Genomic DNA, 13,101 nt, shown 5'->3' with positions numbered 1-13,101 from the left:
ACAACATTCAATAAGTAAGAAAAATACTATGCAACGTTATACTGACTTCAGGGTGTGCATTATTTATAATGTACATAAAATAATAAGGACTTTAAAATACAGAAATTTTAATTTAAAATAGTTAATATTAATTTTATCAGTTACGGCAGAGTTTTGACAATCTGAACAAAAATTAAATGTTCATCGTCATTTGCTGCATACTAATACAGTAATTGTCAAATAATCATTTTATGAAAAATTACATTTGAAAATATATAAATTAAAAAAGAAATCAAATATAACATAATTTTAATAGTCAAACAAAAATTTGCTCATTGTCACTTTCTGCAAAAACTTTAAGCATAGACAAGTACGCAAAACACTAAAATATTGTATTTTAAAAAAACAACATTAAAACAAAATCAAGTAAAAAAAAATATTTCCAATGGTGAATTCCTGCATACTCAAAACAGGAATGGTCAATTTATCACATTATAAAATATTACATTTAAAGAAGTATTCTCTAAATGAAAAAACAAATAAAAAAACAAGATAATTTTAATAAAAGCTCATTCTGTGTCATTTACTGAATCAATTAGATTTTAGCACACTAATTTACATAACTGTTAAAAGCAGACTAGTATACAAAATATATAAATATCACATTTTGAAGAAAATAGAGACATCACAATTTTTTTAATTCAACAGATTAAACAGATTCATTTCAACAGATCAAAATAGGTACAATTTTTTTTTCATTCTCTTTTTGATTTGTGACTTTTTTTCTTCAAATGAACACTCTTACGCTTTTTGTGACATGATTTTTTAATTTTATAAGCATTTTCTTTATCAGAACTTGAACATTCTTCATCTGGAGAAGATTTGATACAAGAAACTCTTTTGCTGACATAGCATCCATTTTCTTCCAATTTTATTCTTTTGTCACTATGTTCCTGGAAAACACTTCTTCTTTCAGACGCCTTCATGACAATATCTTCCGGCTCATAATCTGGTTCAAAATTGTCGAGAGACATTTTTGTATCAATAGGCTTAGAGAATATGCTGGAGCATTGTGCTTCAAAACGAGGCTTTTTCTGATACAAAGACTTATTTTGTTCAATATGCACTTCCTTTTCACCTATGTGCTTCTTACGGAACATCTCTTCTTTCTGAACAATGTCTCCTTTATCAGAACCAACAACCTGGGGAGGATGAAAGAACTTTCCAGAATCAGAAGAAAGACAAGGGAGATTTCTGGAATACGAAACCCTCCTGTGAGAAGATCTACAGTGTTCTTTGGGAGAAGACGATCTCCTTCCAAGATGACACCTGGTTCGCTTGGTTGACTTCTTCCTAGATTGAGACTCTTTGTCGGTAGAAGATCGAGAATCAGAATTAGAAGATTTCCAGCATATTCTGGAAGAAGAGGATCTCTTTCGTGGACGAGACTTGGAAGATCTTGATCGTTTGGCTGATCTCCGACTAGATCGGTGTTCTGTGCTGGTGGAAGAGTGATAATCGGAATGTGAATGTATTTTTGATATTCCAGGGAGAATTGTAGGATAATCTGGCGATTTTTCACTAGTTGAGTCAGACAAAGATTTAGAAGAAGATGACAACACGTGTTCATAACTAGGATGACCAGAGCTTCTACTTTTATTGCGAGGTAATTCCTCTCCATAATGGTTTCTGTCATATTTTTTACGATTCAAAGTTTCCAAATCATAATTGATACTCCTAAAACACATAAAGAGAAAAAAAATTATAAGTTTAAAATAACAAACTTCTTTGCTTGTAAAAAAAAGAAACAGATACACAGTCTTTACACAAAAACTACAATAGTTAAAAATAAAAGTCTCAATGGCCATCACTTTGAACTTTTATAGACATAAGATGTTACGAATTTTCAAGAACAACTAAAAAATGATACACGTGATTGTTCGGTTTATGAAAGCTCTATTTATTGGCTTTGATTTTAAATAATAAATATGGTAAGCTTTATTAATGCATCAATATTAACAAAAATGTAATTAATGAATTATGACTCTGTGGTCCGAGAACACCAAAAGGGAAAAAAAACATACATTATGCATTTATTAATAATAAATGAAGTAACGCAATTCTTTGATTTTAAACTGATGATTTTACTCAGCCTAACTAATGTAAGTGCTTAGTTTTCATGTAAAAGATAATTAAAATATGGATAAATGGGGATAAAACAATATTGATGTAGTAGATAACTTTTGACATCTAATGATGAGTTACTGAGTAGTAAAAAGTAAAAAATGTAAACTGAAATAAAATCCATGCTTGTTGTACAGACTTTATTTCCTGCAAGTTAGGTAATCATTTTATTTCACAAAAAAAAATATTTAAATCCCCAATTCAATCATTAAATTAATACCTAATTTAGCAATTTTGTTCTAAACATGTCTAATTGATAGGGAATATATTTCATGTTTTAATTTCAATTACTAAATTTAAACTAGTTACTAAAAATTCCCGGGAAAATAAGTCATCACAAGCTGGTAAGAACAAGTTAATTGTATTGATAAGAACGTTTATAAAATCCACAATCACACTAGATTTCATAACTAATCTATACACCTCAAATGGTTTTAATAAAAAAGATATAAAATATCGTATTTGAAATTATAACCTTACTCATACAATGTTACTCAATTAAAATTCCTTAACAAACCCTCGAATTGTGGATGAGCCAAAAGAGTTACAGTATATTAACCAACAGGTTAATACTTTTAATTCTTGTTTATTAACAAGGCGTGTTAACAGGTGCAATTACAAAACAAAAAAGCATGAATGATATTTTTGGAGAAAAAAAACGAAAAGAAATAAAGAACTCAGTAAATAAGNTAACCTTACTCATACAATGTTACTCAATTAAAATTCCTTAACAAACCCTCGAATTGTGGATGAGCCAAAAGAGTTACAGTATATTAACAAACAGGTTAATATTTTCAATCAATCAGTCTTCTAATTCTTGTTTATTAACAAGGCGTGTTAACAGGTGCAATTACAAATAAAAAAAAGCATGAATGATATTTTTGAAAAATTATGAAAAGAAATAAAGAACACATTAAATAAAGTTACCTTTCATTCATGTTAAAAGTGACTGCAGAATCATGCACTTCATAACGACAACTCAAGTAAGTCGGAATTTGGCAAGGCAAAGGTTCTACTCCTGGTGGCAATGGTTCTGCTTCAAGATATGAAATGTCATCAGATGTATCTGGGGAAAAAAATAAATAAAAATATAATAGAAATCAAAAGTTAAAAAATGCAAGCAACAGGTAAACAATCAGTAACATCCTGAAAAATTAATTTCTGGAGAAAATAAATATAAAAATTTGAATTGGATCACACGTGAAACATCGTAAAAGAATCAATATGCCTTACAATGTTTGTAACAAAAACCTGAAAACGTATTAAAAACAATGCTAAATAGAAAGTCAAGTAAAATCTACTTTTTTTTAATTAATAAAACTAATACTTTTTAATAACTAAATAGCTTTAGAGTTTACATAAAAACAAATCAAAACACTAAAATTAACACTGAGGTATAAAATAAATACTGTTACGAGTTACGTATTACATTTAATCTAAATATTTGAAAGTTTTTTTTAGAAATCAGGAACTTACCACAATAAGAATAATCATCAAAATAGGAATCTCGAATTGGCCTCTGAAGAAAAAGAAAGAAAATAAGTTATTAGAATACTTTACACACCTAAAGATGCAGAAAAATATTTAAATTCTTCAAACAAATTAGTTAAATTAATTATACCAAACATCATAAGCAAGGATATATCAAATGCATCAAAAACTTTACTTAGAAATAGTAATCAAAGCCTCACAATTTTTCTTAAAGAATCCATATTAAAACTTATTTTAATTATTTACAGTTATTGCTAAAAATTTTAATAAAATCAAATATCAGAATCTTACAACAAAAAAACTTAAGTAAAATAAAAAAAAGCAACTTCTTAAAAAAATAGCTTGACATTCAAAATAAAAAATACTTAAGCAGCAATTAATTCAGGCACCTAAAACAGCACGACATTCATGCAAAAAATTTAGAATTCATGTTAATAATTGAACATTTAAGAAAAGAACTATTGAAAAGATTTCTCGAAGTATTATTTGAAATGGCGAAAAAGAAAATTCAAATATAGTTTAAAATACTCATAGAAAGATCCTTATTCCTATACTAGAATTTTTTGTGAAATTACCGATAGTAAATATTAAGGGCAAAAAACGAACTCAACAACACTGCTCATAAGAGCTTAAAACTCAAGAGTAAAGTAAATATGCATTAGTTGAAAATATTGAAACATTTAAAATTGAATTTTTAAGTACATTAATGAAAATAATATTCTCTTACTTGTCCATATGTACATCTTGAAGTAATAATAGTCTCAATCTTCCTGCCAGATTGTATCCCATCACAAGAAGATTCATCTGCTATTGAATTTCCAAACTCTTGACAGCTAAAAAAAAGAAGAAAAAAATTAAAACATCAATAAAAAGAATGAAAAGGAAAAACTAACATAAAAACATTAAAAAAAGTCTAAGAAATTTTCTAAAGTACTAGAATAAGCAACTTTTTATTTCCAATGGTTTCACAAAAACAGTTTATCTAACTACCGTAAGCTAAGCACATCAAGGTGGAAAGTAAATTTTACCATTTAAAAATATTTCAAATATCTGAAATTTACGTTTTGTTAACCCTCTGGAGATAGGACACATGTGTCTATTTTATATATTCTTTCTAGTGCTTTTGGCATTTTTTATTTGGCATTATTATATTTGCACTAAAAAAAGCATATAAAGCATAAAGGAAGTAGTTAAAAAAAATTAATTCATATTTAAAAACTTATTCATAATTTATTTTGTAAATCAAAGAAATTTTAGTAATTTAACAACTGATTCTCTTAGACCTAAAGAAATGCAAATTGAAAAAAGTTTTGTTTGGAAGTGAGCTGTATTTAGAAGATTTACCGTTAACACAGAAAAAGGCACCAGCCTTTTATTCAGTAATTCATAAACATAAACTATTAAAATGATAAATAGAATATTTTTCACTCATTTTGATCTAAAATAATAAAAATTTTAAAAAAAGTTGTAAAAATCTTTAATAAAAATTCTGTGACAAAGCATTAAATTTTAAAAAATGAAAATAAACCCAATTATTAGTACATTCATAATTAGCAAAAGAAATCATTATGCTTACCTATTATCTAACTTTAAAGCTGTTGTAGGATCCTTTTTTATGGAATCTTTAACATCCAGTGGCTTTTTCTCAGTTTCAAGCGTCTTTTCTATTGCTTTAAAAAATTCAACAGTAGTTCTAAATTCAGGCAATTTAGATTTCGAACTTAGTTCAGAAAACACTTTATTTGAAGACTTAAAATTTTGCACAGCCTTTCGTAAATACAGACATGGAATTAGATTATCCGAATTAGTAACCTCAAAATCNTTAGTACATTCATAATTAGCAAAAGAAATCATTATGCTTACCTATTATCTAACTTTAAAGCTGTTGTAGGATCCCTTTTTATGGAATCTTTAACATCCAGTGGCTTTTTCTCAGTTTCAAGAGTCTTTTCTATTGCTTTAAAAAATTCAACAGTAGTTCTGAATTCAGGCAATTTAGATTTAGAACTTAGTTCAGAAAACTCTTGGTTTGAAGACTTGAAACTTTGCACAGCCTTTCGTAAATACAGACATGGAATTAGATTATCCGAATTAGTAACCTCAAAATCATGACAAACTGGGCACTCTGAATTGGAAAATGCTAGATAACCACCTGTAATAAACATTCATTTAAAGTCAGTTCATTATACAAATATAAAACAAGTATTCTGAAATCTAATGAACTAACATTAATGTTTCAGTCATGTTATAACAGTTCAAACCATCTAACCTGTGTAAATGGTTTTCATATGAGTTGACCATGAAATGTAAGTAAATAAGTAAAACAAAGTCTCATACGACTTTTAAATACATAAAATATGGCATTTCAGATAATTTTAATATAATTAAAGAAAGATTACATCATTAATATAAATGGGCAACAAGCTCTAAAAGTTTTGTAATTATAAACTTTTGCATGAAATGCAATTTCCTACTGAACAGAAATTCTATTACATATCATATCATACAAAACACTTGCTACAGTTTTATTTCGATATAAATTTTTATAACACTATTAAATTAAATAATAAAAAAAATTTTATTACTTAGTAAAATTCTTAATCTGAAGAATGTGAGTTTTGAAAACAGAACATTTTAAGTATAATTATTAACTAGCTAAATGCAACTGTATTTAATTATAATTATTATTTCAATACATCTCTCTATAATATAATGATTATGTCAAATTTCTGAAAAGAAAATAACAAATATTTATAAAAAGTTTTGCTTAGTAAAAAATATCTTTAAGTAAAAAATTTATGTGTACAAAACTTTGCAGAGCAGATATATGCAATTTAGAAAAAAAAAGTGGGGTTAACACCTGAATATTAAAACTTAAAAAATTAGATCTGCCTGAATCAAAGAATTACTCAGAAAATCTCACTCAGAAAAAGTATATATAGGGGCTTGGTTTAAGAGCAGGATCAATGGTTACCACCAATTAAATTAAGTAAAAGTAATAAGTCAAGTACATATTTATAATTGAGTACATATTTTAGTTTCAAAAACACGAGGGGGGGGGAGGAATTTAAGAAAAGCAAAAACTACATTATAAGCTCCTAAAAGCTAAACTAACACTTTCCATTATATTTACCACTAATTTACCATATTCTAAGCTTTAAAGGAATTGGGATAAAATGCTCTAAAAAGTAAATATAACATCAAGGGATTTGTAAGTAACTTCCAAAGACTAAAAAGATGAGAAGTTTAACCAACCAATATAAAAGAAATCCTTAAATAGAGGAATCTGTTTTCGGTACTTAATACCATTAAATAATTAACAATTACAACAAATTAGGATTTAGCACAAAATTTCAATACATACAGAAAAAAAAATTTCAAAAATGAATGCTTTTAAAAAATAAACTTTTTTTGTAAAAACTTACACTCATAACAAAAACTATTTGCACAGCAAGGAGCTAAAACTGCATCTTGTAGAAGAGAGTTGCAAGCAATACACAATAATTCCTCGGGAACATCATCAGTAATCTCGGGATCCACATTATCTTCCAACATCTTCTTCTTGTCAATACAATATTGGCTAAAAAAATTAATCAAATATTTAAATAAAAAAATTGGTGAAACAAAAACTTTACCAAATATATTTTTAAAAAAATAAATTAAAGAATTATTGTTTAATATCATTTAAAGCCGTAAGTTTCCAAGTGTGAAACAAAAAGAAAATTAATCTATGTTAAAAAATAAAAGAGAATTATTATTGATCCTAAACTGTATTTCCTTAGAATTACTCCCCATGCTACATTTTTCTTTTTTTTTACTGAATGTACTCTATAGCAAAAATAACATACTTTCAAGCATAATTTAAAAATTACCCTAAATTATAAACTAATTAAAAAAACTAATAATATTTTGAGCAATTTAGTACATAATTACATAAAGTTAAACAAAAAAAATAAATAAAAACCAGCATTACTTACCTATTTCTCTTCAACGCACTCGCGACAGGAACACGTGTAATACGAATTGCGGTATTTTTTGGTATAACTGCATTATCATCGTCGTAAACTGGCATCAGCAAATGAAAATGAATAAAATTTAATTAATATATTACAAAGTTTAGTAACATAAAAACTAAAAGAAATTTAAGAAATGAAACATAGGTAGGTTTGAGAACAAAATTTTAAAAGTAAACATAAAGAAAAATTGGCAATAAATTAAATTATAACTCCAATGAAGCAAAGAGAATAAATCACAACCAAAATAAAAAATGAAATAATTCAAAACAGAAAAACCTTATCTAATTAAACCAAAAAAATTTAATATTGAAAAAATAAATTAATACAAACAAAAGATTTATTCGCAATGAATGATTTTAAAACTCAACAGTGTGCAAGTTTTTAAAAGAAATCAAATCAAGCCACAACATAGAGCCTAATGACATTTTATTAGATCATAAATTTTAGCATAAAATATCATTACAACTACATAATGTAAAATGTACAATCTAGCTATGTACAGTTACATTTTTTGTAATTTTTTTGTAATAAAAATATATTATACATAACATACTTTTGAAAGTCAAATAAAACATAAATTTCAAAAATATTAAATGCATATATTTAACATCAAATATATATAGACACATACTATTCTTAGTAACACAAATTTATCCTGAAAGATTTGATTTTCCATTTCGCATAAAAGAACATTTTTGACAATAAGCGAATTGCATTGTGCAAAAAGGAAATCAGTCTCTTTAACCGCTTTAACTATTGGATTGAAAAACTAACAAAAACATTAAAGCATTAGACTAGATAATAAACCAGAAGCATTATTATTTGTAGACTTTTTGCACTGATATTAAAAACAGAAATAAATGTTATCCCTTATTTCACGTTCGTGAATATTAGTTAGCAAGACTAATGCCCTTTCAGCATATGATTGAGCACAAAAAACACTACTTTTCAGGAACATAAATGAATAATTCTCATTACAGTTTACTTGATGTGATAAAAAAAAAGTTTGGATATGATTCAACTTTAATCAATTGGTTTTTGGTGCATTCAGTGAATTTTGGACTTAAATCAAGCCTTGAAATACTATAAAGATAAAAATCACAGACAACAACTACTTTCAAAATTGTACATGAGTACTTTTACTGTGATAATAAAGTAACTATAAATGATGTGTTAATACTAATTCATCCATCTTTAATTAGCAAATACTAAACAAAATGTAAAAAAAAGAAAGAAAAAAATTTTCCTTTTAAACTTAAAGCTTGTTATTGAAGAAAAGCTATTTCTAAACAGAATAAATTAATGATTTTTATTAACTTTACTACTAAGAAAACAGGTGTCATTATTGTACATTTTATACTTTTAAATTAAAAACCATTATATTAATGTGTAAAACCTTTGCCTTGGGGGAATTTTTTAACACTTCATTTTAGAAATTTGAATAAATCTCTGAATTTCCGTAATTGGACTAATTAAATATTCAAAAAAATGTGGATCTGGATTTTACAATTTATTATTTTTATACAATTATACTTATACAATTTATTATTTTTTTCTTATATACTATACAATATTGCAAAGCACATACAACACAGTAAGTACTGCATATTGCACAATTTTACACAGTGTGAGACGAAAAAGACATATACACTGAGATATACTCTGCAATAAGATACAAGACAGAAACTTAATTTTTTACATTATTAATTATTATTATTTAGATAAATACCAAATTAATGATTCCAAGTAACAAAAAAAAGTTCAAAGTGAAATCAAAATACGTCAAATAGAGTTTTTAGATAGTTCCGAAATAATCAACATTTCTGAACAGATTCTAACAATGTCCTTAAAGTAGTGAACTTCCTCTTTAAAAACAAATCCTTTTTAAAAACAAATTATTGAAACAGATTACAAAAAAGTGATATTAGAAAATAATATTAAACGCAATAACTTTTAGCGTCATGATATGCAGAATAATATTTGATAAATTTGTGACAGTATCCAGGGACCAATACAGGTGGATTTTATAAGAGTCTTTTTTTTTAATTATTCTATAAAAAATTTTATTTGAAAAATTGGCCTACAAATATATTATTTAGTACACTATTTAAAAACAATAATATTATGTGATATAAATAATTAGAAATAATACAAATCAATTATTTCAATAATTTATATTTAAAATAGCATAAAAATTATATTTTTGAAAGAACAATATCACAGAAAACAATACAAGTGATGTTTTTCATTGCTATATTTTAACGTAAGAATATGCTAAAACATGTATATTATAAAATTATGCTAATTTAATACATTTGTGAATTCTAGCTATGGTTTCTTGTCCTATATTATCATAATTGCAAAGTTTTTATTCCTTTTTAGAAAAAATAAACTCATAATTACTTATAAACATAACCAAGCACAAGTTTAATATTAACGAATAACACAAAAATGAAAAAGTCCATGATCCTTACCTTCCTTTGTTTGAACATTTGTTATTCGAAGTGAACAGCCTAAACTTATGTCCAGATTTCTGTACTGCAAAACTGCTCTCTTTATGAGTCCATTAGATGTGAGAAGACCTTTAAACTCCACAATGTTGCGATTTCCTAGGCTTTCAATTTGGCAAGCAGACATTATGGATCATCAAGTTCTTGACAGTCTTTATTCAAGCAACAGCTCAAACAGCAACAGTACAGATTGTAGATCAATAAGACTCAAATTTCTTTCTTCTTTCAGAGTAATGTCTAGAAAGTATAATACAATAATAAATTTTCATTTTATTTTACAATTATAAGCCTGAATGCTAGATACAGTTAAAGGAATTTAAAGAGTGCCCTAAGAGGCCTTCATGTCCCAATGTCCCTGTCATCAAAAAATATATTAAAGTAACGCAAATTCAATTCTCGTTCAATGGAAAAAATCAGACAAAAGAAGCTATTTAATTAAAACTTTTCAACATTGGCTTTTAGAGTTTTTCTTATCAATCTCAAATAACGCTTTCTTTTTAAACCTCAAGTCCAAAATAATACTCCGTTTGTTTTAATTCAAAGTAAGGATATAAAAAAATATTTATGCAAAAATGTCAAAATATTGTAAAAAATTCAAAATATATGTAATGAAAGTGCTTCGATTACTTTTTCTTCATTCAAAACAAAGGACACAATAAAATAACAAGTTAAATATAAAAATCTTTGTTAAATAGCATATTCTGTGAAATTAAGATGGTGAAACTCAATGGTAAAAGCTGATGCAAAAATCCACACTTTTTACCATCCTGTCTGGAACCAAAGAATTTTTCTAGAAAAGTATATGTTCATTTGAAAAAATCCATTAACCATTCATATTCATTTACTTCTTGAAATACTAACATCAATGAGATCATTGCGCTTAAATGAGAATTGGAGCTTTTCCGGTGCATAAATTCGCTTAAATACAAATTCAAGTGTTTTCGAGAAATAATGTGGTGTATCTTGTCTAAAGACAAACTAACTCACACAGTCAAGAATTACACAGTATAAATATGATAATATTTGTGGTTATTACGCAGAAGCTATCTCTTTTTGATAATATCGGGTTTGACTAAAATGGTCAATGGGGGAAAAAAATATTCCTACCATTAAGTAACAAAAAAAAAAACAAAAAAAATCCTGCTGATTAAATTCCAATTTATGATTGGAACTCTTGTCTTTGAAATATGATTTCTACAAGAAAAGCAGCTCCGTATTAGTTATTAAATACCAATAGAACCTTAAGAGCTTCAAACTAAGAAATTGGAAAATGAAGGCATGAGACAGACCAATAGTGAGTTCAATTGTTAGAGGTGATAATTAATAAATAATAATGCAAATTAATAAATAATGCTTAATAAAAATTTAAAGTAATATTTATAGATACAATAATCCTCTGGCTGACGTGCCTTGCTACTCAGAGCTGCCCAGTCTCTTAAGTCTTACATTTAAAATTTAAGAATAAAAATATATATATATATAAGCATAATTTTTTTAAGGAAATAGGTACAGTTATCACAACTGGAGAAAAATGTTTCATTTTCAAATCAATAGATATTAAACAATTCCAGTCATGTTGGGACATTGCAAGACTGAGCTCTACAAGTCCTGAACAAAATCATTTAAGGACATCAAAAACCTCAACCCTGACAAAAACAGAGTCAAAGGGAGATTATAAAAATGTTAATTCAAAACTAAAATAAAATTCTTAACTTACAGATATAGTAAAAAGACTTCCTTTTTTCTCTCAACAATTTTTAATTAAAAACGAAAAATTATAAAACAACACAAGTAACAATATAGATACTGAGAACTTCTAACATAATCATTGATCAACAATCAATCTCATAATCGAATCAAACATGATGTTTATACTCAATGGCAACATAAATTAAATGATATTTCAATAGGCAACAAAGTGTGAGGGTATTTTAATATAAATAGCTTTTTGTACCTCGTTTGCTAGGGTTAATTTTTTATTCAAGGAACTTTAAAATAGCTTAGAAAAGGAAATACAGCGCACAAAAGACGCAATTTATTTCGATTTCAGAAAAAACTATCAAATATATTCAAGTACACAAATGTGAAATAAATAATTTGTAGACAAAGTTCGAGGAACTTACAAGACAATCAATAATCGCATTCAATGAAAATAATGCTGTTTCTCTTTTAATAGTTTAAAACAGCCTGTATTTAGCCCTTCACTGACAAAAGAAAGAAAATAGCACATTGTTGAAAAGTAGTCGAAGATTGCTTTTTTTTTAAAAAAAAAAATAGAGGTATGGAAATATAATTAAACAGTATATGCTACCCCATCCCCTTTCTCATTATCACAAACTGCATTGCTAGAAACAAAACTAATTACAAACATAAAACAGAAGTACTACAGAAGAAAGCATGTTTTCCTATTGACGAAAGCTTTCACTTTCCTACTTCTGTCGTTTTTAAGTAAATTCATCACAACTCACTTTTTTGAGCTTTAGCCTAATCTTCCTTTAAGAGTGGTTTTTGGACGATCTACTTCTCCCGTCTTTTAACGCGTTTGTTACTCGATTAACAAATTTTATCTCAAAAAAGATAAACCTAGTAAAAGTTTATCAAAGCAAAGCATTTTTGAAAAATTAACTTAATTTTTCCGAACTATATGATAAAAATTTTTTAATAAATTACTGAAGGAGCAGGTTTTTAATGCTAATAAAGCCCTCTATAAAATTACATAGAAAACGAGAAAATGAAAAGAGCTTCTGACAAAGTTAAACGCAGTTTATACTTATTAACGAAGATATTATTATTGTCTCAGTCCAGGAAATATATGGTTATTAAGTAGTTCTAGTTATACAGTTAAAATAAAACTAGTTATCTTAAATATGAATCAGTAATTTAATTAAATTGGAACTTTAATATTTGAAAAAGGTATATTG

At 26.6% G+C, this 13,101-nt stretch overlaps 1 protein-coding gene across 1 annotated transcript; it reads right to left on the bottom strand.

Annotated features, from left to right (window-relative positions):
- Positions 1–588: 588 nt before the first annotated feature.
- Positions 589–12,710, bottom strand: LOC107453727 (uncharacterized). Its single transcript, XM_071183737.1, has 10 exons — positions 12,649–12,710; positions 10,145–10,417; positions 7,632–7,719; positions 7,080–7,234; positions 5,518–5,806; positions 5,231–5,374; positions 4,382–4,487; positions 3,640–3,682; positions 3,091–3,229; positions 589–1,716 (listed from the first exon to the last, which is right to left on the bottom strand). The coding sequence occupies exons 2-10, from the start codon at positions 10,305–10,307 to the stop codon at positions 735–737; spliced, it is 2,109 nt and encodes a 702-aa protein (XP_071039838.1). The 5' UTR covers positions 10,308–10,417; positions 12,649–12,710; the 3' UTR covers positions 589–734.
- Positions 12,711–13,101: the final 391 nt, after the last annotated feature.

This window comes from Parasteatoda tepidariorum, chromosome 7 (assembly GCF_043381705.1).
Source record: "Parasteatoda tepidariorum isolate YZ-2023 chromosome 7, CAS_Ptep_4.0, whole genome shotgun sequence".
NCBI classification, from domain to species: domain Eukaryota; kingdom Metazoa; phylum Arthropoda; class Arachnida; order Araneae; family Theridiidae; genus Parasteatoda; species Parasteatoda tepidariorum.
The sequence above is the reverse complement of the archived record's forward strand: the minus strand, read 5'-3'. Positions and strand labels throughout refer to the sequence as shown.

Coding starts and splice junctions, on each gene's coding strand:
- LOC107453727 (XM_071183737.1), bottom strand. CDS start 10,307: ATGTCTGCTTGCCAAATTGAAAGCCTAGGAAATCGCAACATTGTGGAG. Junction 5,807..7,079: donor AAATAGTTTTTGTTATGAGT/GTAAGTTTTTAC, acceptor TGTTTATTACAG/GTGGTTATCTAGCATTTTCC. Junction 3,230..3,639: donor TGATGATTATTCTTATTGTG/GTAAGTTCCTGA, acceptor TTTTTTCCCCAG/ATACATCTGATGACATTTCA.